This window comes from Hyperolius riggenbachi, chromosome 7, assembly GCF_040937935.1.
Source record: "Hyperolius riggenbachi isolate aHypRig1 chromosome 7, aHypRig1.pri, whole genome shotgun sequence".
NCBI classification, from domain to species: Eukaryota; Metazoa; Chordata; class Amphibia; order Anura; family Hyperoliidae; genus Hyperolius; species Hyperolius riggenbachi.
The window spans coordinates 147,375,339-147,397,849 of NC_090652.1; the positions used below are offsets into that span (position 1 = coordinate 147,375,339).

Here is a 22,511-nt window from a genome sequence, read left to right on the forward strand (position 1 = left end):
TAAGTCACCTCCCCTAGTAGGAAAACTGACTCGTTCAATTCCTTGGAAACTGAAGGTTTTTAGATCACCCTTGTGTATAGTTTCAAAATGTTTGGAGACTGCTGATTTTTGAAAGGTTTTCCAATGTGTGCCGCAATAATGTTCCGCTATTCGTGCTCTCAGATTGCGGGTTGTACACCCCACATACTGAACCCTGCATTCAGAACAAGAAATGACATATATGGTGTGTTTCATATGGCAGTTAACATATTGTCTGATAGGAAAATCAGTGTTAGCTGAATATGAAAACACAGAGGTTCCTCGTGTGTGACAATGACAATAGTTACAAGTACGAAATCCACAGGGGTATGAACCCACTGTGGCCAGCCATTAAGGAGTACGTAATGAAGACGGAGACCTAAAAAGACTGGGGGAGAGAATAGAACCCAGGGTTTTGGCCCTTCTAGCGGAGAAATGACATCCACTGTCGAGAATTTGTTTAAGCTTTCAATCTGAATACAGGACTGGAAGGTAATTCCTCACAATATTAGTGATTTTTGTAAATTCCAGGCTGTATTCTGTGACAAAAGTCACATGGTCTGCCCTGGCCTCATCCCGTCCCACAGTCCTCAACAGGTCAGAATGTGTCCTCCTAGTACCCTTTAGACGCCCCAGCTCCAGCTGCTTGTTGGTATAGCGCCGCTGTTTTAATCTATCTTCTACCTGGTTAAGTTCTGATTGTAAATCCTGTGGGTTAGAGCAGTTACGGACTGCTCTAGTAAATTCTCCCGTGGGGATGGCATTAATGGTATGTCTAGGATGACATGAATTGGCGAGTAAGATTGAATTACCTGCCGTGGCCTTGCGAAACGTACGTGTAGAAACCGAGCAGGAGACAGGGTCACCAGTCATGGTTAGATCCAAATAGTCAATTTTGGTGGTATCTGAGTTCATGGTGAACCTCAGATTAAATTTATTGTCGTTTACATGATCAAGGAATTCCCCAAGAAGGCCAGGAGGACCCCCCCCACACCAACAACAAATCATCAATAAACCTGCCATACCAAACGATATGGCAGGCATAGGGGTTAGAATCTCCAAAGATGCGGAGCTCCTCCCACCATCCCATATATAGGTTGGCAAGGGATGGGGAAAATTTTGCCCCCATAGAAGCTGCGCATCTCTGGAGATAAAACCCCAAATCAAACATAAAATAGTTGTGTGTGAGGAGGTACTCCACGGCCCTCAGGAGAAAAACCCGCAGGGAAACATCAAATGAAGAATATTTGTCAAGATGAAATTCTAGAGCTTCAAGTGCGAGTTCATGTGGAATGTAAGAATACGGAAAGGTGACATCAAGGGTCACCCAAGTAAAATTGCCATCCCACACAAAATCGCTGAAGCTAGAAAGAACATGACGCGTGTCTTGTAAATAGCCAGGTAACCTCAAAACAAGAGGCTGAAGATGTGCATCAACCCACTCGCCCAGGCGTTCACCCACGGAGCCGATTCCCGCAACAAACGGTCGGCCCCGGGGGGTGCCAGGCTTGTGGATCTTCGGGAGGTGGTGGAACACGGGCACAACGGGGTGCAGAGTACATAAATATTCGGCCTCCCGTTTGGAAAGGACACCCATGCTCTGCCCGAGATCCAGCAGCCCCTGAAGATCACCAAGAAAGACCTGTGTAGGATCCCGGAGCAAGGGCCGATACACATCCGCATCACCCAGCTGCTTAAGGGCCTCCTGTTGGTAGTCAATAGCATCTAGGACAACAACCGCACCCCCTTTGTCAGCCGAACGTATGACTATATCAACATTGCTTTGAAGAGACGTCAAGGCTTGACGCTCAGAGGCTGTGAGGTTGGATGGGGCCCTGGAGTTCCTAGATAGAGTAGTGAGTTCCTTTTCAATAAGGTCCTGAAAGGTGTCAATTTCAGGGGATCTGGCATTGACCGGATAGAACGAGGGATTGGAAACCCTCATTGGGTCCACCCGGTCAACGCCTACCCCAGGAGCACCCCTTGTATCCAGGTCCTGCAAAGCCACCAGAGTCCTAATGTCCCAAAAAGAGGGAACGTCCTCAATTTCATTCAAAGACTGTGGCGTGGCAGAACCAGATGCCTCAGAACTCTCTGTAAGGAAATGCTTTTTGACTACCAAATTTCTGGCAAATTTGTTAATGTCTAAGATAGTACGAAATAGGTCGAAATGGTGGGAGGGAGCAAATGATAGACCTCTGGACAGAACTCTTACTTCCTCTAATGAAAGGGAATATTTTGAAAGATTAACAACATTATGGGTGGAAGCAGAGTATGTATTCACAATTAAGTGGTTCTGCGATTTTCTATGTTTGCGCCCTGCTTTCAGAGTGCGTTTCTTTTTTGTTTCCGTGTTTCGTTCTTGGTTGTTCTCTTGGGGGTTCTGTAGTATGAAGGAGGAATGGGAACCCCGGATGTCTGAAGTACCGGAGGGACCGCTGTAGGATTGGTGGTACCAGAAAAAATAAAGACAAAAGACAAACACTTATATTGCGCTTTTCTCCTGGTCGGACTCAAAGCGCCAGAGCTGCAGCCACTAGGACATGCTCTATAGGCAGTAGCAGTGTTAGGGAGACTTGCCTAAGGTCTCCTACTTAATAGGTGCTGGCTTACTGAACAGGCAGAGCCAAGATTCGAACCCAGGTCTCCTGTGTCAGAGGCAGAGCCCTTAACCATTCCTCCTTCATACTACAGAACCCCCAAGAGAACAACCAAGAACAAAAAACGGAAACAAAAAAGAAACGCACCTGGAGAGCAGGGCGCAAACATAGAATGTAAATTCTTGCGGTTAACCTCCGATGATTCAGAATTATCCGACTGGGATCCTGAGTTGTCTGGTGAACTGAAACTTACATTTTTGCGAGGGGTGAACTTTTTAAGAATGGACTTGGGTGACCTATAAAAAGATTCCCACCTCCCCGACTCATAAACAACATTGCGGCTGTAATCATTGGTGTCCCTCAAAAACTTAACACGTTTAGTTTCCATTATAATTTTTTCTGGTTCCATTCCAAAATGAACTTATCAGAATATAACGTAGTGGGAATCTTTTTTATACGCAAGCCTCTAGGTATGATGCCCTTACTAATAGTGTTTTAAACGAGTGACATCCCACCAAAGGTGTACGGTACCTCTTTATCCATTAAACATTCTAAAGTAGTTTGTAAGGAATGTAAAGTAAGTTCAGGTTGTAAACTCCTGGCATTGCTGTCACTAGAAAACACAGACATAAATTTGCTTCTACGGTCAGAATCTTGTAGTAAATTACCAAAAGAATCTAAATTATCACAAGGATCAAAATGATAATTGAATACATTAGAATTTTCAACTGGCTTGGAAGAAATTACAGACAAATCAACTGCAATATCATTATAAACAGTGCCATTAGAGGATGAATCAACATCAATGACTGTAGAAGTCTCTGTGGACATTTTGGGAGATTGTGATAAGATGTTAGTCTTTGAAGAGGGTATTAATTCAATATTATGTTGTAAAATGCCTGCAGCATAGTTTGGATGTACAAATGTACTCCCAGATAAAGTGTGACCTTGAGAGGTTGCAGCATGTTGTCCAGAGTAAGTACCAGTTCGTATAAGGTTCTGGGGCACTAAATTAGGAGGAGATGGTAACATATTAGAATAAGAAGGCAGGCTAGAGGGTAAGATTGAAGCATACCCAAGTCCATGCATGTTAAAATGAGTAGATTGGGCTCCAGCTTGCAGGAATGGAACATGATGAAAAGCTTTGAGGCAGTGAGTACGAAAAGGCAGTAGTCCCTGGCGTGCCCATATATGTGGTGTGCAATATATAGAAGCAGGGGGGTAAGTGGGTGCTTGCAACACTATTAGAAAAAAACATGAGCTCCGCATCTTTGGAGATTCTAACCCCTATGCCTGTCATATCGTTTGGTATGGCAAGTTAATTGATCATTTGTTGTTGGGGTGGGGAGTCCTCCTGGCCTTCTTGGGGAATTCCTTGATTATGTAAACGACAATAAGTTTAATCTAAGGTTCTCCATGAACACAGATACCACCAAAATTGACTATTTGGATCTAACCATGACTGGTGACCCTGTCTCCTGCTCGGTTTCTACACGTACGTTTCGCAAGGCCACGGCAGGTAATTCAACTTACTCGCCAATTCATGTCATCCTAGACATACCATTAATGCCATCCCCACGGGAGAATTTACTAGAGCAGTCCGTAACTGCTCTAACCCACAGGATTTACAATCAGAACTTAACCAGGTAGAAGATAGATTAAAACAGCGGGGCTATACCAACAAGCAGCTGGAGCTGGGGCGTCTAAAGGGTACTAGGAGGACACATTCTGACCTGTTGAGGACTGTGGGACGGGATGAGGCCAGGGCAGACCATGTGACTTTTGTCACAGAATACAGCCTGGAATTTACAAAAATCACTAATATTGTGAGGAAGTACCTTCCAGTCCTGTATTCAGGTTGAAAACTTAAACAAATTCTCGACAGTGGATGTCGTTTCTCCGCTAGAAGGGCCAAAACCCTGGGTTCTATTCTCTCCCCCAGTCTTTTTAGGTCTCCGTCTTCATTACGTACTCCTTAATGGCTGGCCACAGTGGGTTCATACCCCTGTGGATTTCGTACTTGTAACTATTGTCATTGTCACACACGAGGAACCTCTGTGTTTTCATATTCAGCTAACACTGATTTTCCTATCAGACAATATGTTAACTGCCATACGAAACACACCATATATGTAATTTCTTGTTCTGAATGCAGGGTTCAGTATGTGGGGTGTACAACCCGCAATCTGAGAGCACGAATAGCGGAACATTATTGCGGCACACATTGGAAAACCTTTAAAAAATCAGCAGTCTCCAAACATTTTGAAACTATACACAAGGGTGATCTAAAAACCTTCAGTTTCCAAGGAATTGAACGAGTCAGTTTTCCTACTAGGGGAGGTGACTTACAAAGGCTTCTATTGAAGCGCGAGGGCTATTGGATCCATAAATTAGGCACTCACACCCCCTCTGGTTTGAATAAACGTTGGGACTTAAAGTTAGTGTATGATTACTGAATTTTGTGGATGTTTAAACGGTTTCAAACTGTTCAAACCCTCCCCCCCCCCCTTTTTTTGTGTGCAGGCTTTTGTAATGACATACTTGTCCTAGTGGTTAACTTTTTTACATTACTTTTATCTTTTTATATACTTTGCAATACTTTGGAATTTGAAGGATGCTTTCACTATTTGTATGTAATGTCCCTTTAAGGACTTGGTTGTTATGTGAAAAGGGGTGGAGTCCTTCCTCCCTTCAACTACTTATAAGCCACCTCCTTAACCGGTTCACTTTAGCTATGACTAAGGGCAGATTGTAAGCCCGATACGCGTCAGGTGATCCTGTGATTTTATTGCACAATTTTTTGTCATGTGGATTTTTCTAATAAAAGAATAGACACTTTTTCATCGAGCCAAGTCTGGTTGCGGATCCTTTCTTCATGGTTTTCCCTGTCTTTATTGATGTTGCATGAATGTCCACTTTTTATCAGCACATCACTGTTACAGATTGTTGCTGAAAAGCGGACAGAAGCACACTAGTGTGACTGAGGTGCATGGCAAAGAGATTCTGCATCTTTAAGCTAATAAAGGAAAGACAACATACCTTCATCTTCTTCCTGCTAACATCCACCATGCAATATGAGTCCTCCCTGGCTGTAATTTTCGTGACAGCGTCAAAAGAAAAGACCCAGGATCAGAGCTCAAAGCTGATGATTTATTACACACTGCATAGCGACAGTTCTGAGCTCTGTATTCTCTGATCCTGTTCCTCTGCTTCCAGACCTTCTGAAGTAATCTCAAGCTACATACCCACATCGCGACTTTTCAAGAGATTTTTCCAGTGACTGGCAATTTTTTGCATGATGAGTGATTGTTTTCACAACATGGATACATGTGCGCGATTAAATGATCACAACGTTTTGGGACGCGGCGATTATGACTGTCACAGTGGATCGGATCTTTAAAATCCCCAACAACTCTGCACAAAGTACCACGATAATTTCAATTCTTGTTCGTGCCCGTCACATGACCTCGCATGTTCCCGTGGGTAGGAAGATGGGTCGGGGAATGCTCGTTTGTCCGGTTGCGTTGCTGTGGGTACCCCGGTCCATCTTCCAGTGAGTTTGGGCCTTAAGTCTGATGGTTACAGCTTTTAAGCACTGCCTCTGTGATGTGGTTGAACTGGGAACCTGTGCATGGTACAGTCCTCCATAGAAACGTCCACCATGAGAACTGCTCTATGATCAGGCACACGTGGCATTTTCTGCCCACGGGCTATGAAAAGGTGCATAAAAACCTGTGTGTTGTCTGCCAGCAGTTCCAAGAATCAAATGTGTGTTGTGGAATTATGGTTTGTTTTGATAATTGTCCTTAAAGGACTTCGAGGCCAAATGTTTAAAAAAAACATAAAAAAAGTTATATACCTGTGTAACTTTGTAGGACACGGAGGACGCCGTCCACACCCTCCGTGCCGTTCCGCCGGGTCCCCGCCGCTCATAGCCCCCCCGGACGGCTCCCGACCCCACGGCCAGGGTCGGGCTCTCTGCCTGTATCAAGATGGCCGCCGGCCCTGGCCGCGCACTCCGCATTGCCGCTAGTGCGGCTGCGCAGCTCCAGGGCCAGCCCTCCGATCCACGCATCCTGTTGCAACAGGATGCGTGGATCGGGGGACTGGCCCTGGAGCTGCACTAGCGGCAATGCGGAGTGCGCAGCCGCGACCAGGGCCGGCGGCCATCTTGATACAGGCAGAGAGCCCGACGCTGGTCGTGGGGTCGGGAGCCGTCCGGGGGGGGCTATGAGCGGCGGGGACCCGGCAGAACGGCACGGAGGGCGCGGACGGCCTATCTATGGGGAGAGAGAGAACAAAGGGGCACACCTGGCCTATTTATGGGGAGGGGGAGAACAAAGGGGCACACCTGGCCTATCTATGGGGAGGGGGAGAACGAAGGGGCACACCTGGCCTATCTATGGGGAGGGGAGAGAACAAAGGGGCACACCTGGACTATCTATGGGGAGGGACAAAGGGGCACACCTGGCTATCTATGGGGGCGATACAAAGGGGCACACCTATCCTATCTATGGGAAGGGAAGAGAACAAAGGGGCACACCTGGCCTATCTATGGGGAGGGGAGAGAACAAAGGGGCACACCTGGCCTATCTATGGGGAGAGGGAGAACAAAGGGGCACACCTGGCCTATCTATGGGGAGGGGGAGAACAAAGGGGCACACCTGGCCTATCTATGGGGAGGGGGAGAACAAAGGGGCACACCTGGCCTATCTATGGGGAGGGGAGAGAACAAAGGGGCACACCTGGCCTATCTATGGGGAGGGGGAGAACAAAGGGGCACACCTGGCCTATCTATGGGTAGGGGAGAAAACAAAGGGGCACACCTGGCCTATCTATGGGGAGGGGGAGAACAAAGGGGCACACCTCGCCTTTCTATGGGGAGGGGAGAGAACAAAGGGGCAAACCTGGCCTATCTATGGGGAGGGGGAGAACAAAGGGGCACACCTGGCCTATCTATGGGGAGGGGAGAGAACAAAGGGGCACACCTGGCCTATCTATGGGGAGGGGGAGAACAAAGAGGCACACCTGGCCCATCTATGGGGAGGGGGAGAACAAAGGGGCACACCTGGCCTATCTATGGGGAGGGGAGAGAACAAAGGGGCACACCTGGCCTATCTATGGGGAGGGGGAGAACAAAGGGGCACACCTGGCCCATCTATGGGGAGGGGGAGAACAAAGGGGCACACCTGGCCTATCTATGGGGAGGGGAGAAAACAAAGGGGCACACCTGGCCTATCTATGGGGAGGGGGAGAACAAAGGGGCACACCTGGCCTATCTATGGGGAGGGGGAGAACAAAGGGGCACACCTGGCCTATCTATGGGGAGGGGGAGAACAAAGGGGCACACCTGGCCAATCTATGGGGAGGGGAGAGAACAAAGGGGCACACCTGGCCTGTCTATCTGGAGGGGAGAGAACAAAGGGGCACACCTGGCCTATCTATGGGGAGGGGGAGAACAAAGGGGCACACCTGGCCTATCTATGGGGAGGGGGAGAACAAAGGGGCACACCTGGCCTATCTATGGGGAGGGCAGAGAACAAAGGGGCACACCTGGCCTATCTATGGGGAGGGTAGAGAACAAAGGGGAACACCTGGCTATCAATGGGGGTGGGGTGTCAAAGCGGCACATCTAGATTTTTATACTGGGGAGTAGCTAATAAGGGGCACATCTGGATATACTGGGGGGATAAAGGGGCACACCTGGCTATCCATGGGGGTAGGGGAAATAGAGGGGCACATCTGGTTATCTATGGGAGGGAGAGAACAAAGGGTCACACCTGGCTATCAATGGGGATGGGAGGAGAAAGGAGCACATCTGGCTTTTTATATGAGGGAGGGGCTAATAAGGAGCGCATCCTGCTTGTCTATACTGGAGGGAATAAAGGGGAACACCTAGCCATCTATGGGGGGCGGGGAATAAAAGGGCACATTTGGCTAACTACAGGGGTGGAGGCTAATACATAGGCTTAGCTTTTTAAATTTGTATGCCATGAGGGTATATTGCTGTTATTTTGGCAAATATGTCATATTATTACTGATAAAGTACAATGAGAAAACCCAAAATGGAAAAATACACCTTTATTTCCAAATAAAATATTGGGCTTGATTTACAAAGCTTTTTCACCTTTATTGAATGATTATTTTTATTAATTAAGTGAAAAATAAGTCATGTATGAGAAGTTTTGTGAATAGAGCCCAATGTCGCCATACATTGGCTAGGAACATAATTTAAATGTTAATAAACAGGACACAAGGGCAAATAATATGTGTGGGTTTGATCTACATTAACACTTTTTATTTAAAAACTATAAGGGCTGAAAACTGAGAAATGATGACTTTTTAATTTTGTTTCTCATTCCTTTTGAAATGCATATAAAATAAAATCATTCTTATAGTATAAATTTACTACCCAACGGAAGCTTAATTGGTGGCAAAAAAACAAGGTATAGATCATTTATGTGTGATAAGTACTGATATAGTTATTAGCTAATAAATCGGAGGAGTGTGAAATGTACAGAATTGGTTGTTTTTGTTAGGGGGTAAACCCCTAGGGTAGGGAAGTGGTTAATCATTGGTTGGACATTTTAGATATTGCCATTTTGTAGTTTTTCACAAAATGTATTGTTCCTACAGGTTGACTTTCATTGCTGGCTGTGTGGAAAGAACTGCAATAGTGAGCGTCAGTGGAAAGTGCATATCTCTTCAGAAAAACATAAAGAGAAAGTGTTCCACTCGGAAGATGACCAGAATATATGGCAGCATCGCTTCCCCACTGGATCCTTCAGTCTGTGCAAAAGGTAGGCTGCTTTTGGTACAGTGGATCAACAGAGCTAAAATATTCAGTGCAATCCAGCAGAAATGTTGACATCACATGTAACAGAAAGGTGTATGCATTGCCAGTTTCATCTGTCCATAATCATAAGAGGCCATTCCAGTAGACTTTATTACTAAAGCTCAGCTAAACCCAAAATTGGGCAGGGCAAATTTTAATAGAAATCAGCTTGATCGTAAACAGTCAGGTTGTGAATGTAAACAATGTATAGAAGCAAAATGGTGGCCAAAATACAGTGATTTGCAAAAGTATTCGGCCCCCTTGAAGTTTTCCACATTTTGTCATATTACTGCCACAAACATGAATCAATGTTATTGGAATTCCACATGAAAGACCAATAAAAAGTGGTGTACACGTGAGAAGTGGAAGGAAAATCATACATGATTCCAAACATTTTTTACAAATAAATAATTGCAAAGTGGAGTGTGTGTAATTATTCAGCCCCTTTGGTCTGAGTGCAGTCAGTTGCCCATAGACATTGCCTGATGAGTGCTAATGACTAAATAGAGTGCACCTGTGTGTAATCTAATGTCAGTGCAAATACAGCTGCTCTGTGACGGCCTCAGAGGTTGTCTAAGAGAATATTGGGAGCAACAACACCATGAAGTCCAAAGAACACACCAGACAGGTCAGGGATAAAGTTATTGAGAAATTTAAAGCAGGCTTAGGCTACAAAAAGATTTCTAAAGCCTTGAACATCCCATGGAGCAATGTTCAAGCGATCATTCAGAAATGGAAGGAGTATGGCACAACTGTAAACCTACCAAGACAAGGCCGTCCACCTAAACTCACAGGCCGAACAAGGAGAGAGCTGATCAGAAATGCAGTCAAGAGGCCCATGGTGACTGGACGAGCTGCAGAGATCTACAGCTCAGGTGGGGGAATCTGTCCATAGGACAACTATTAGTCGTGCACTGCACAAAGTTGGCCTTTAGGGAAGAGTGTCAAGAAGAAAGCCATTGTTAACAGAAAGCGTAAGCAGTTTGCCACAAGCCATGTGGGGGACACGGCAAGCATGTGGAAGAAGGTGCTCTGATCAGATGAGACCAAAATGGAACTTTTTGGCCAAAATGCAAAACGCTATGTGTGGCGGAAAACTAACACGGCACATCACTCTGAACACACCATCCCCACTGTCAAATATGACTCAAGGAAGTAGGCAGGGCGGCCACTAGGCCATCAGAAAACAGGCTATGGGAGTAAGAGGGGAACCACTAGACACCAAGCATGCTGTCTGGTGGAGGGAGGTGGGACCGCTAGATACCAGGTATGCTGTATGAGGGAGAGGTGGGTAGGGACCACTAGACATCCGTGATGCATACATTTTAGCAATTACACCTATATGTAATTACAAATTATTTATTCAATTGATTTTGTATAATCATTCATAATTTTTCACGAGTTTTCACGCTATTGTCACCAAAATTGCTACTCACCTTAAAGTGACTCTGTAACAAAAATGACGTTTTTTCTACCATCCTACAAGTTCCTAAACCTATTCTAAACCTATTCTAATCTGTTCTGGCTCACTGCAGCACTTTGTACTATCACGGTGTCTGTAATAAATCAATGTATCTTTCCCCTGTCAGACTTGTCGGCCTGTGTCTGGAAGGCTGCCAACTCTTCCTGCTGGTCTGTTCCTCTATGCACACTCCAGTGTGTGTTTTATTTACATAAGCTGCGCACATCAGTGATAGAAGAGAGCTGGATAAAAATCCTCCTCTTAGGCTGTGAAAGTAGCTGGCTAACACATACTGAGGAATTACAAACACAGGCACATGCAGAGCTGTCTGCAGGAAGCCTGTAATGTTCAGTGCATGAGAGAAGCAGGGGACAGAAGGTAAAACACACAAATGATCTCTTGAGATTCAGAAGTAAGGCTGTATACAGCCTGCTTGTGTATGGATGTATTTTCTATGTGTGGACATATTGTACATCAATCTACTTCCTGTTTTGGTGGTCATTTTGTTTGTTTATAAACAAACTTTTTAAAACTGTTTTTGACTACTTTTAATGCGGCGAGGAGCGGCGAAATTGTGACAGAGGGTAATAGGAGATGTCCCCTAACACACTGGTATGTTTACTTTTGTGCGATTTTAACAATACAGATTCTCTTTAAGAAGAAAAATGGGGACAAATCAAAAAAATTATTTTTCAAAAAGATCTTGTAGTTTTTGAGAAAATCAATTTTAAAAATACAAAGAAAAATGTTTTTAAACTCAGAAAAATGACAGTTTGAAAACCATTTTTCTTAGCATATTTAAAATCGATTTTCTCTAACTCTACAAGGTCTTTTTGAAAAAAAAATTTTTGATTTGTACCCAATAACTTCCTTAACCTCCTGCCGACCGCATCACGCCGATGGGCGTGGCCGCGGCAGCATCCCCAGGACCGCCTAACGCCGATCGGCGTAAAGTCCTAAGGCCCGCTAATGCAGGAGATTGCGCAGGATGCACGCGCATCTCCTGCTTGGGGGGCGGAGCTCCGCCCCACCTTCAGTCTCGAGCGCCAATCGTCGCTTGGAAGACTGTTAGACTGTGTGATCGCTGTCTATTTACATGGTACAGCGCTGCGATCGGCAGCAGCTCTGTACTGGGGACAGCCGTGTGACACGGCTGTCCCCCTGGGACACTGGAGAGCGATCGGCTTTCATAGGCAGAAGCCTATGACAGCCGATCGCCATGATTGGCCGGCTGTGGGGAGGGAACATAATTAAAGAAACAGTGGTTTTTGTTAAAAAAAAATTATAAAAAATTGTATTAAAAAAAAATAAACATGGGGGAGCGACCAGACCCCACCAACAGAGAGCTCTGTTGGTGGGGAGAAAAGGGGGGGAATCACTTGTGTGCTGTGTTGTGCGGCTCTGCAGCTTGGCCTTAAAGCTGCAGTGGCCTATTTTACCAATAATGGCTTGGTCACTTAGGGGGGTTTAGCACTGCGGTCCTCAAGAGGATAACATATGTAGCAATTTTGATAGCAATAGCATGTATGGGGGCTATGCTATTGACTGATAGAGATGTGGCGAACGGTTCCCGAACCGTTCGCCGGCGAACATCTCTAAATCCATGGGCCTCTTACTACTTCCGGGTTGCAATGACCCGGAGTAGTACGCCTGCGCTGCCCGGCGGAGCGCGTCCTAGATCGCGCTCCCGTTGCCGGGCACTCTCTGCGCATGTGCGTGACGTCATGAGTGACGTCACGCTCATGCGCAGAGAGTGCCCGGCAACAGGAGCGCGATCCAGGACGCGCTCTGCCGGGCAGCGCAGGCGTACTACTCCGAGTCATTGCGACCCGGAAGTAGTAAGAGGCCCAGAGAGGTTCGCCAGGCGAACTGTTCGGCCCAACACTATTGACTGATAGTCTGCACAAAATTACACCAAAAATTAAGCAAAATTGCGAATGATTAAAATTCTATACAAAATTAATTACAATTTTCCCCGAAATTTCGAATTACGATTACAATAAGTAATTACGCATAAGCGTAATTTCTGCTAATCACTACTAGACATCAGGGAATCTGGGGGGGGGGGGGGGGGGGAACGACACCACCACAAGAGACCAGGGAACAATGTGTGTGGGGGGACCACTAGACACCAGGGATCGCTGTGTGGGGGAGGGAGGGTTGACCAATAGAAACCAGGCAATGCTGTATGGGGAGGGAGAGGCTACTAGCCATCATGTAACTGTATTTAGAAAAGGGGGGGGGGGGGGAGGAACCACTAGACACCAGGTATGCTGTTTGGAGGAGGGAGGTGGAATCACTAAACACCAGGTACACTGTATGGGGGAGGGTGGGCACTAGACACCAGGTAATGCTGTGTTGGGGAACCAATAGACACAAGGTTATGCTATATGTATGTATCGGCTCGCGCAGTACGGAGCAGCCCGTCTTTGGGTGCGCTTGGGAACACTAGTGCTCTTGAAGCCTTTAAAGGGCTGACTGAAGCAGCTAACAATTACCAGGTAACAGTGCTGGAATGAGAGGACTGAAAAGGCTTAGTAAGATCCAAAACCTTCCCGCTCCATAGGTAAGTATCAGACTTTTTTTGTGAGTATCACTAGAGATTTGCTTTAACGTAAACCTGAGATCAACAAATAAAATAAAACATTATACATACCTGGGGCTTCCTCCAGACCCCTTCAGTCTCATTGGTCCCTCGCCGTCCTCCCAGGCCGTCTAGATCCATCGCCAATTCCTCCGGTAATTCTTTCACACTAGGAACTGATCCGTGCGTTGTGACGGTTCGCTCCTAGGATGCGGTAAGCTGGGTAACTTGAAAGTCTATTGACTTTCATGTTACCTTTCACATTAGACAAAGTGTTATGTTGTAACGCTTCTGGGAGCTTCGGCCCTGTCCGGCCATGGCGTTTTAAGAACTAACGTCGCTGATCGGTGTCGAACCGCAACTTCCCGACGTCACCCCGTAGGTTGTAACGCGTGCACGAAATTAGGTTCATGCATGCGTTATCTAATGTGAAAGAGCCCTTATCTAGGCATGAACACATGTCTACATGTAGTTTTCAGAGACTTCCTCTAATATTTTTCTGTGTTCTGTTCTCATTAGGTTCTTATCTGGCTCATGTCCAGATGGAGAAAAATGCAAATACGCTCATGGAAATGCCGAACTTCAAGAATGGGAAGAAAGAAGTAAAGTTCTATGCCAAAAGCTTGAGAAAGCACGCAAAGATCAGCTCATTAGCCCAGATGATAATGACTTTGGAAAATATAGTTTTTTGATTAATGCTTTGAATTAAACAGCTAGTTACTCTGGGAAGGAAATATGACCTGGATAAAAATGCAGCAAAATTTTAACAAAAGCTCCTAAATTTGTTGAACAGCAGTCTGTGCTCCTCTTACAGTTCTGAGTCTGTCGTACAGAACAGGGCATCTTTGGGTAAGTCAATACTTGTGCCAAAAGTAGCACAGCTGAAAAGGGAGCATTCTTGAGAGGTGCCTTATATAAGCATTGCAGACAAATCGGTGTCATGAAAATTCTACCTTCCAAACCTAATCTATCTTTACTGCAGATTTAAGGGGAACCTTTCTTCTTGACCTTTCCTAAAGATATGTCATTTCCTAGAATAAGTGGAGATTTTACCGCCTAATGAAGAGATTTCTCTATCATCAGGACATATCTATGACAGCTGTTTCCAAATACCGCTGTATAGAAAGTTCACAACATTAGTTATAAGTAAAGCCAACTGTGTGAACTTCTGCAGAATGTTGCTGATGATACTGAATTCTTATATTTGTTTATTTTCTTTAACAATCAATATAGCATCAGATACCCGATGTATCCACAAATAATAATATTGTGGAGTAACAAATGAGGGTTTGTTTTTTTTACTGATAACAGTGTGCGCTGTAAGGCGGTCCTTTATATTCAGCTGATGGAGTCAATGGAGACAAAGTTACAGTTTTCTCTGTGTTGTTAATGGGCTTGCATGCAAGGTAATCAGCCACAACTGCATTTATGCAAGGACCTGCATACTCAATATAACTATCCTATACTATACCTTTTACTTTTAAGCCAGCCTGAAAGTTTGGTCTTATTTTAGTTGTGCTCCTTATTATGATGGGGGGGGGGGGGGGACACACTCTGAATGCACTTTATTGTCTGACAGCTACTACTCTGTTGACTACCTGACCTCCTATTAAAAACGCACTGCCTTATGACTCCGGAAAGTGGCTAAATCCTTCTATACACATTAGACAGTGGCATTGTCTAGCAGTCTTCTATGTACCAGTCTGCTGCAGGAATGCCCAAATAAGCAGTTATGGGCATCCATAACTGGGTGTTTGTATGGGCCTTGATATCTGGTTTCCTTGGTTTTGTCAGGCAGCCCTGTACAGGTCTGGTGGAGGGCTTCTGTGAGACAACAACTGGTTGTGGTATGAGAGTGGGAGGGGCATTGTCCGCTCTGAAAAAACACTTCATCTACAACAAGTTTGTGATCATTGTCCTGAATTAACATATACTACAGCACAGTGTACAATTGTATAGAAATAAAACACTGATTGTGGGAACACGTAAATCTGTCCTTCCTTAGATATTGGTTTTTGGTTTGTCTCATGACTTTGGTTCACCTTTAACAATATCAGACAACAGAGCACTGTAGTTTACATTCCTCTAACTATAGGCCTCCATGTTTGGCTGTGATGAGCTTTCTCTGTAGCTATTAGATGGCATGTGCTATTAGAATGAGGTCAAGCTTTTGACAGGGTTGCAGCTGGCAGATAAGAGGCCAACAATGAGCCCCATACCCCTCAGACAGGGTAAGTAAAGCTAAATAGTTGTGTGTTTGGGGAAAGAGGGGGGACAAGATGACTCTTTCATAAATAAACCTGCAATTCTATATTAATTATGTAACAACCCCCCCCCCCCCCCATCTTTTAAAATGCTTCTGCAATCCTCATAACGTTATAAACATTCCACCGCTTCTCATTGCTCAATAACGTAGGCTTCATTTTTTAAAACAGATAAAGCAATGTTCCTATGAAGCCTTTTTTTTAGAGGTAGTCTTCAAGTTCTAAAGAACAGAGGTTCTATGAAGGTAGCACCACAGTTTTAACACATTATTCAGAAAAATGCAAATACTCTGTAAATACCGGTTTTAATGTTTTTAAATTAAACCGGCACAATGTCCTGTTTGGTGCAATCAGTGTTTACAATGTCATAAATAACAGACATCAAAATGACATGCACTGTTCCCCTATACTCCAACATCAAAATACTGTCCATCTAGAATAACAGTGAGGTCCTGTAACCTCTGACAGTTGTGGAAAACCCAGGCTCAATAATGTGCAGTATATATGATACAGTATTGTACATACAGTATATATGTATGCCCACAATTATATCTATTACCATTGCGAGTGGTATAATGCAAAGCTGTAATAACTACCCAGTGAACTACAACAAAACAGTAGATATGTAGTCAACACGATATGTTGGGTAGTAGTACAGTATATAGGTATGAAGAAATGCACTATGTATTATGACATCTTCATATGAACCTTCCTATACCAACCCCCCACCCCCCCACCCCCCACCCCCCAACCACAACATCCTTCTTCCACCTCTTTTTCTTTTCACTCTCACATTTTTTACATTGATTCTCACATTTTCATCACCGTGGCACATCCTGGTTGAATCACTATTCTTCCATGTGGGTAATATATTCATCCTTGTGGCCTGCTTTACTTTTGATGATAAGTGGTAAACTGCTAACGTAATGCATTTGTGATTATACTAAACGGGACATTGCAAATAAAAGGGTTTTAATGTTTTTCAATAAAACAGCCTATGCATTTTACATAGATCCATTTTTTCCAGGTATAATTAATTTATTACACATTGTTCTACACACCATGGGCAGTGCAGTATTTTCAATTCTGCTAAGCAACATCTTTCAGGTTTGGTCTATAGTTATGAGGATAGTGCTGGCTAACTGTTTATTTAGCCGTTAAAATGGGTCCAAGTGCCTGCTAGTTACTGTACTGGACCATGTCGCAATTTCTCCTTTTTTACATTAACTGGTTTCTGGAAGCCTTTGGAAAGTGACTTTTAAGATATTTATTGTTCCTGCATTAATATCAGCTGATTAATATTTTAAGGTGTTATTCACTAAAGATGTGCAGTAGAAGAATGTTTTTTCCTTCAACTATCATATCTTCTGCAAACTTAAGCATAACTTCTATACTCTTAACTGCATATTTCCTCAATCCCTCAAAATTACTTATTAGGATTGGTTTGAAATAAATACCAATGCTTTTTAGTTTTGAGTATGAAAAACAATTCAGAAGAGTATATTTTATATGCTCTCTAGAACTTTGGCATTGAGAACGCGCCAGGACCCTAAATCATAGGAGAAACAAAATGGTGGAATACCTTTATCATTATATTGATGAAAATATTGCATGCTTAATTGGTAGACATTTGCAGAACCTGCCGAGGTCGTTGTATTTGAAATGAGCTGTTTGTACTGTAGACTTGTGCCAAGCTGTTTCTCAGCAGGGCTGCCATCACATTGTAGGCATGGCTCCTTTCTCTAGCACAGTGACAGTGTAGAGCCAAAAACTGTATGCGCTGCTGCCTTAATCTTGTAACAGTGTGTACAAGTGTCTGTGAGCTAGGCCAATGCTCAGAAGTGTTGGTGAATCAGGCTGACCATCACCATTGTGTGAGCTAGGCCAATGCTCAGAAGTGTTGGTGAATCAGGCTGACCATCACCATTGTGTGAGCTAGGCCAGTGCTCACAAGTGTTGGTGAATCAGGCTGACCATCACCATTGTGTGAGCTAGGCCAGTGCTCACAAGTGTTGGTGAATCAGGCTGACCATCACCATTGTGTGAGCTAGGCCAATGCTCACAAGTGTTGGTGAATCAGGCTGACCATCACCATTGTGTGAGCTAGGCCAATGCTCACAAGTGTTGGTGAATCAGGCTGACCATCACCATTGTGTGAGCTAGGCCAATGCTCACAAGTGTTGGTGAGTCCGGCTGTCAGTGACAAGTGTATGTGATCTAGGCTGACACTTGTTTGCAGAGTAACTGATGTTGTGTGTTTGCCTTTGTATGATTAGTTAGTAAATAATGTTACTGACTTAAGTTTTTTTTTTTAAATATTTGTGAAACATCTGTACCACTTTTGTCTTAACTATTAACTTTATTCAGTCTTCTAGAGTTCACTACTTTTGTCTTTTATAAATGTGTTTTTCACCAAGGGTTTATATTGTACCGTATGTTACCATTGCTTGGTTTTTATATTCTCACTTGGAGATGTACAAATACACAGCCATTATATGATTTATGTATCAACCAATTTATTTCAGATCATGTAAGAAAAAATTGCACATACATTTGTTTTTTCACTCTTCTTAATTACTTAAGGACCATAGGCTTACACCCCCTAGTGACCAGGCATTTTTTTTTACAAATTAGGACACTGCAGCTTTAAGGCCTCGCTGCAGGGCCATACAACTGAGCACACAAGTTATTCCTCCCCTTTTCTGCCCACCTATAGAGCTTTCTGTTGGTGGGCTCTAATTGCTGCCGGCATATTTATTTATTTTTTTGTTTATATATATATATTTTTTTATTTTTAAATTTTCCTATTTATTTTTCCCCCACCCCTCCCTCTCCGTGCCAGCCAATGACAGCAATCGGCTGTCATAGGCTCCAACCTATGACAGTGGATTGTTAATAAGCCTCCCAGGGGGACAGCAGTGTCACACGGCTGTCCCCGGTACAGTGCTGTACCATGTAAATAGAAGGTGGTTTCGCCATATAACAATCCCCCCTGGGAAGCTGATGGTGGAGCAGAGCTCTGTCATTCAAGTGGGGATGTGCGCAATTTCTGCCTCCAGGACTTCACGCCAATTGGCGTTGAGCGGTCCTGGGGCTCCCACCTTGTTCACACCAATTGGTATGAAACGGTTGGCAAGAAGTTAAAGGATACCTGAAGTGAGAGGGATATGGAAGCTGACAGGTTTATTTAATTTTAAACACCAGTTGCCTGGCAGTCCTGCTGATTCTCTGCCTTCCATACTTATACCCATAGACCCTGAACAAGTGTGCAAATCAGATGTTTGCTTGCTTGCTTGCTTGTTTCGTGTGCTATTCAGACACTAGTGATGTCAGAGTGATCAGCAGGACTGCCAGGGAACTGGTATTTTTTTTAAAAGGAAATACATTTGGCAGTCTCATATCCCTCTCACTTCAGCTTCCCTTGGCAGGGTGTCGAACACAAATACAAAGTGGGCTGAAATTGAACACTGGGACCTAGTCATGGGCCAACCTCAATGAATGGCGGGCAAGTTTTTCTTGCAAGCAATTTCGGATGCAGAAAGGCAACCAAAATAAATAAGTAGACTTCATCCGAACTGCATGCGGGGAAAAAGCATGCTGCAGTTTTTCGCATAATGCATCTGAATCCCCATAGCCATGCATGGCACAGTTATAGGGATTTAAATGCGAAGTCGCATCAGTACAGGTGCTGCGTCGATTTCGGAAATAGATGTGGCACCCCAGTGGAAATGCAGACCAAAGGGAATTTGCAATGCAGTCACTTGCTCGTTCACTTTTGCCCTTTTAATGTGCAAGGGGAGAGGTTAGTAAAGTGGTTACACTAATGCCCTGCCTACTTAAATTCTCAAGCAACCAGAAATACACCTATCCGGAAATCCCTGCCTTTGTAGGCGCACCAAGACTGTTCTGTGGTATTATATACAGATAACAGGCTTGTGGCACAAGGTCCATTTTGTTGAATAGACATAACATTCATATCGCGCTTGCCTCCTGGCGGACTCAAAGTGCCAGAGCTGCAGCCACTAGGACATACTCTATAGGCAGTAGCAGTGTTAGGGAGACTTGCCAAAGGTCTCCTACTGAATAGGTGCTGGCTTACTGAACAGGCAGAGCCGAGATTTAAACCCAGGTCTCCTGTGTCAGAGGCAGAGCCCTTAACCATTACACTATCCAGTACTGGTGTTTAATAAAACGCCAATGCTATTTTGAGCCACAAGCCCCCATGAGCTTGATGCTTGTAGTCATATGATCCAAATGCTGTAGTCCTGTTTTTCTTTACAATCTTTTGGCTTGTCCTCAAGGATTTCAGTTCAGTCCTCCATCCAATGTAGCATTTTACTAAAGCTTTTCAGGCATGTGTATACCTGAGCATCCGTGTAGAGTCTGATTATCCATTATTTGCGGTAATGCCAAATTTTATAAAAACCTGGTGTATTAAATCTTGAATGTAAAGTGGTCTGTGAGCTCCTTAGGTTGCCGTTATACATATAAAGATCAATTGTAATTCTGCATCCAAATCCACCTATTAAAATAAACTTGTGTCCATTGTTTTGTGATTTATCAACACATTAATTAACTTACTGTATTAACAAAAAAAATGTCCATTCCATAAGGCTGTAGTATTTGTTCTGTGGTTGCCAAATTGTAATCAAATCTGCTAAGTGTTCAAAATTGATTGCTGCGTTTTAATGTGATTTTTTAAAATCAAAAATATTGTCTGTTTTTGCTAGACATGCCTGTAATAAAACTATTTGGTTATAATACAGAGTTCTGTGTGCATTTGTGAATTCATAGTGAATATGAGCTATATGGGTTTATTCACTAAGGATGTATCAGGATATGGGGTTTGACAAACTTCTGTTCATTTTCTGAGACTTTTTTTCTAGGGCCAGTTTCCACTTGCGGAAACTGCCGCGATTCCGCAGAGTTTCCCCGCAGGCAAATCGTCTGGGGAAACTCTGCCATAGGGGGACTATGGTACAGCCGGCCAAATCGCTTGCGGTAGCGATTCGGCCGGAACCCCCCACAGAATTAGCTCGGGAGCCTGCGATTCCCATAGCCGTGCATGGCACAGCTCATGGGATTCGCCTGCAATCCCGCACAGTGCCGCCGCGCGTCTCGCTGACGTGTGCCGCATAAGTGGAAACGGGCGCTAATTGAAAAGCTATGAGTTATTGTGCAGGTGAACTGATACCCTCTTTCCCTGAAATTAACCTGAGCATTACGCTGCTCGGGAGGTTTTGTTGCCTCAGAGTCCCTCAGGTGAAATCTATTAGATTTAATGCCTACTCCATATGCTATAGCACTAGGCTAGCTAGTATAGGTGGCCAGCACCCCCCGATCACCCCAGATCCAGCTGTTTATATATTACCCATCCTGGTTCCAGCGATCGCCACAGCCTCCCCACACAGCTCCCCAGTCTTCTCTAAGGGGATGATTGTATATGACGTCAGACGTCATGCGCAATCCCAATCCTCCCCATAGAGGTGTGCGGGGAGGCTGGAGCCAGGCTGGGTAATGTATAAGCGGCTGAATCAGGGGGTGATGGCCACTTATACTAGCTAGCCTAATACTAGCTAACATATTCGGCAGGCAATACATCTAATAGATTTCTCCTGGGGGACTCCTAAGGCTACCAAAATCTATAGCAGCATGCCGCAGTGTCCGGCGTACCGCTCAAGGGGTTAAGACATCCCCTGAAAGTAAGCCCTAGCAGGAATTTCGAACATATTGGAAATATAATCCCTACCTCGAAAGTAAGCCCTAGCTGCAGTAAGAGGAAAAACTATGGCAACTTGAGTTTCTACTGGAGCCGATGGTCTCATCATGGGCAGGACCTTGGCTCTGTCACTGGGCCAATCACTGCACTTGCTGCTACTCAGTAAGTGCACTCATTGGCGCAATAAAAGAGCCAAGGTCCCACCTATGAGATTGACTCCAGTACAAACACAAGTTGCCGTACTTCTTCCCCATAGGCTGAAGATCAGGGACACAGTAGCATGGAGCTGGGGGAAGCAGAGGATAAGGGGAACAGCATAAAATGGAGCGAGGGGTTAGAGGAGGATGCAGGGGGACATAGGGTTACATGGGACACAGGAGTTTAGGGGCTAGAGGAAGACAAGAATACAGAGGGGGACACCAAGAGGACACAGGCACACAAGAAGTGGATCTAGAAGAAGTGGCACAGTGGGGAAGGCAGGAGAACACCGCACAGGAACTTGTGTGTTCATAAAAATATAAGACATCCATTAAAAATAAGCCCTAGAGGGGGGCGGAGCGTGCAATGGTCGCGTGAAGACGTGTCTCCCTAAAGCTCCCGGCTACGTGCAAGCCTTTTTAGCCCATATGCACCGCTAAACCCTGGATTCCTTTCACCGCTTGTCGGAGGTGGTATGGCAAGCAAGTCTGCTAAGAAAGCTGAGAAGAAACGAGAGAAAAAGAGGGGTAAGGACACGCTAAAACAGGGGTCCCCAAACTTTTTTGGTCAAGGGCCGGGTCAACATACTTCAGACTACTGGGGGGCCGAAGCATACATGAAATGATAAAGAAAAGCATAACATGGAGCCTAGGTATTGTAGACAGTGCCTATTAAAGCGGACTATAACCCAGCATTTCAACTTTGCTCTAAAACATTATTTACAGCACATTATATGCAACCAGCATTTTTTTTTTACTAGACCAGCATTGGAAGGGTTACACACAGAGCTTGAAAGTTCCGTGTAGAGAAATGCAGACTCATCCGAAGTTT

At 44.6% G+C, this 22,511-nt stretch overlaps 1 protein-coding gene across 4 annotated transcripts in view; it reads left to right on the plus strand.

Annotated features, from left to right (window-relative positions):
* ZC3H7A (zinc finger CCCH-type containing 7A) overlaps positions 1–20,496 on the plus strand; it is a 193,972-nt gene extending 173,476 nt beyond the window's left edge. For all 4 annotated transcript variants that reach the window (XM_068244740.1, XM_068244737.1, XM_068244738.1 and 1 more), the window contains exons 22-23: positions 9,255–9,418; positions 14,019–20,496. In XM_068244740.1, coding sequence (XP_068100841.1) covers positions 9,255–9,418; positions 14,019–14,208 — 354 coding nt within the window. In that variant the 3' untranslated portion in view covers positions 14,209–20,496. The remainder of the gene's footprint in view (positions 1–9,254; positions 9,419–14,018) is intronic.
* The last annotated feature ends 2,015 nt before the right edge of the window (positions 20,497–22,511 follow it).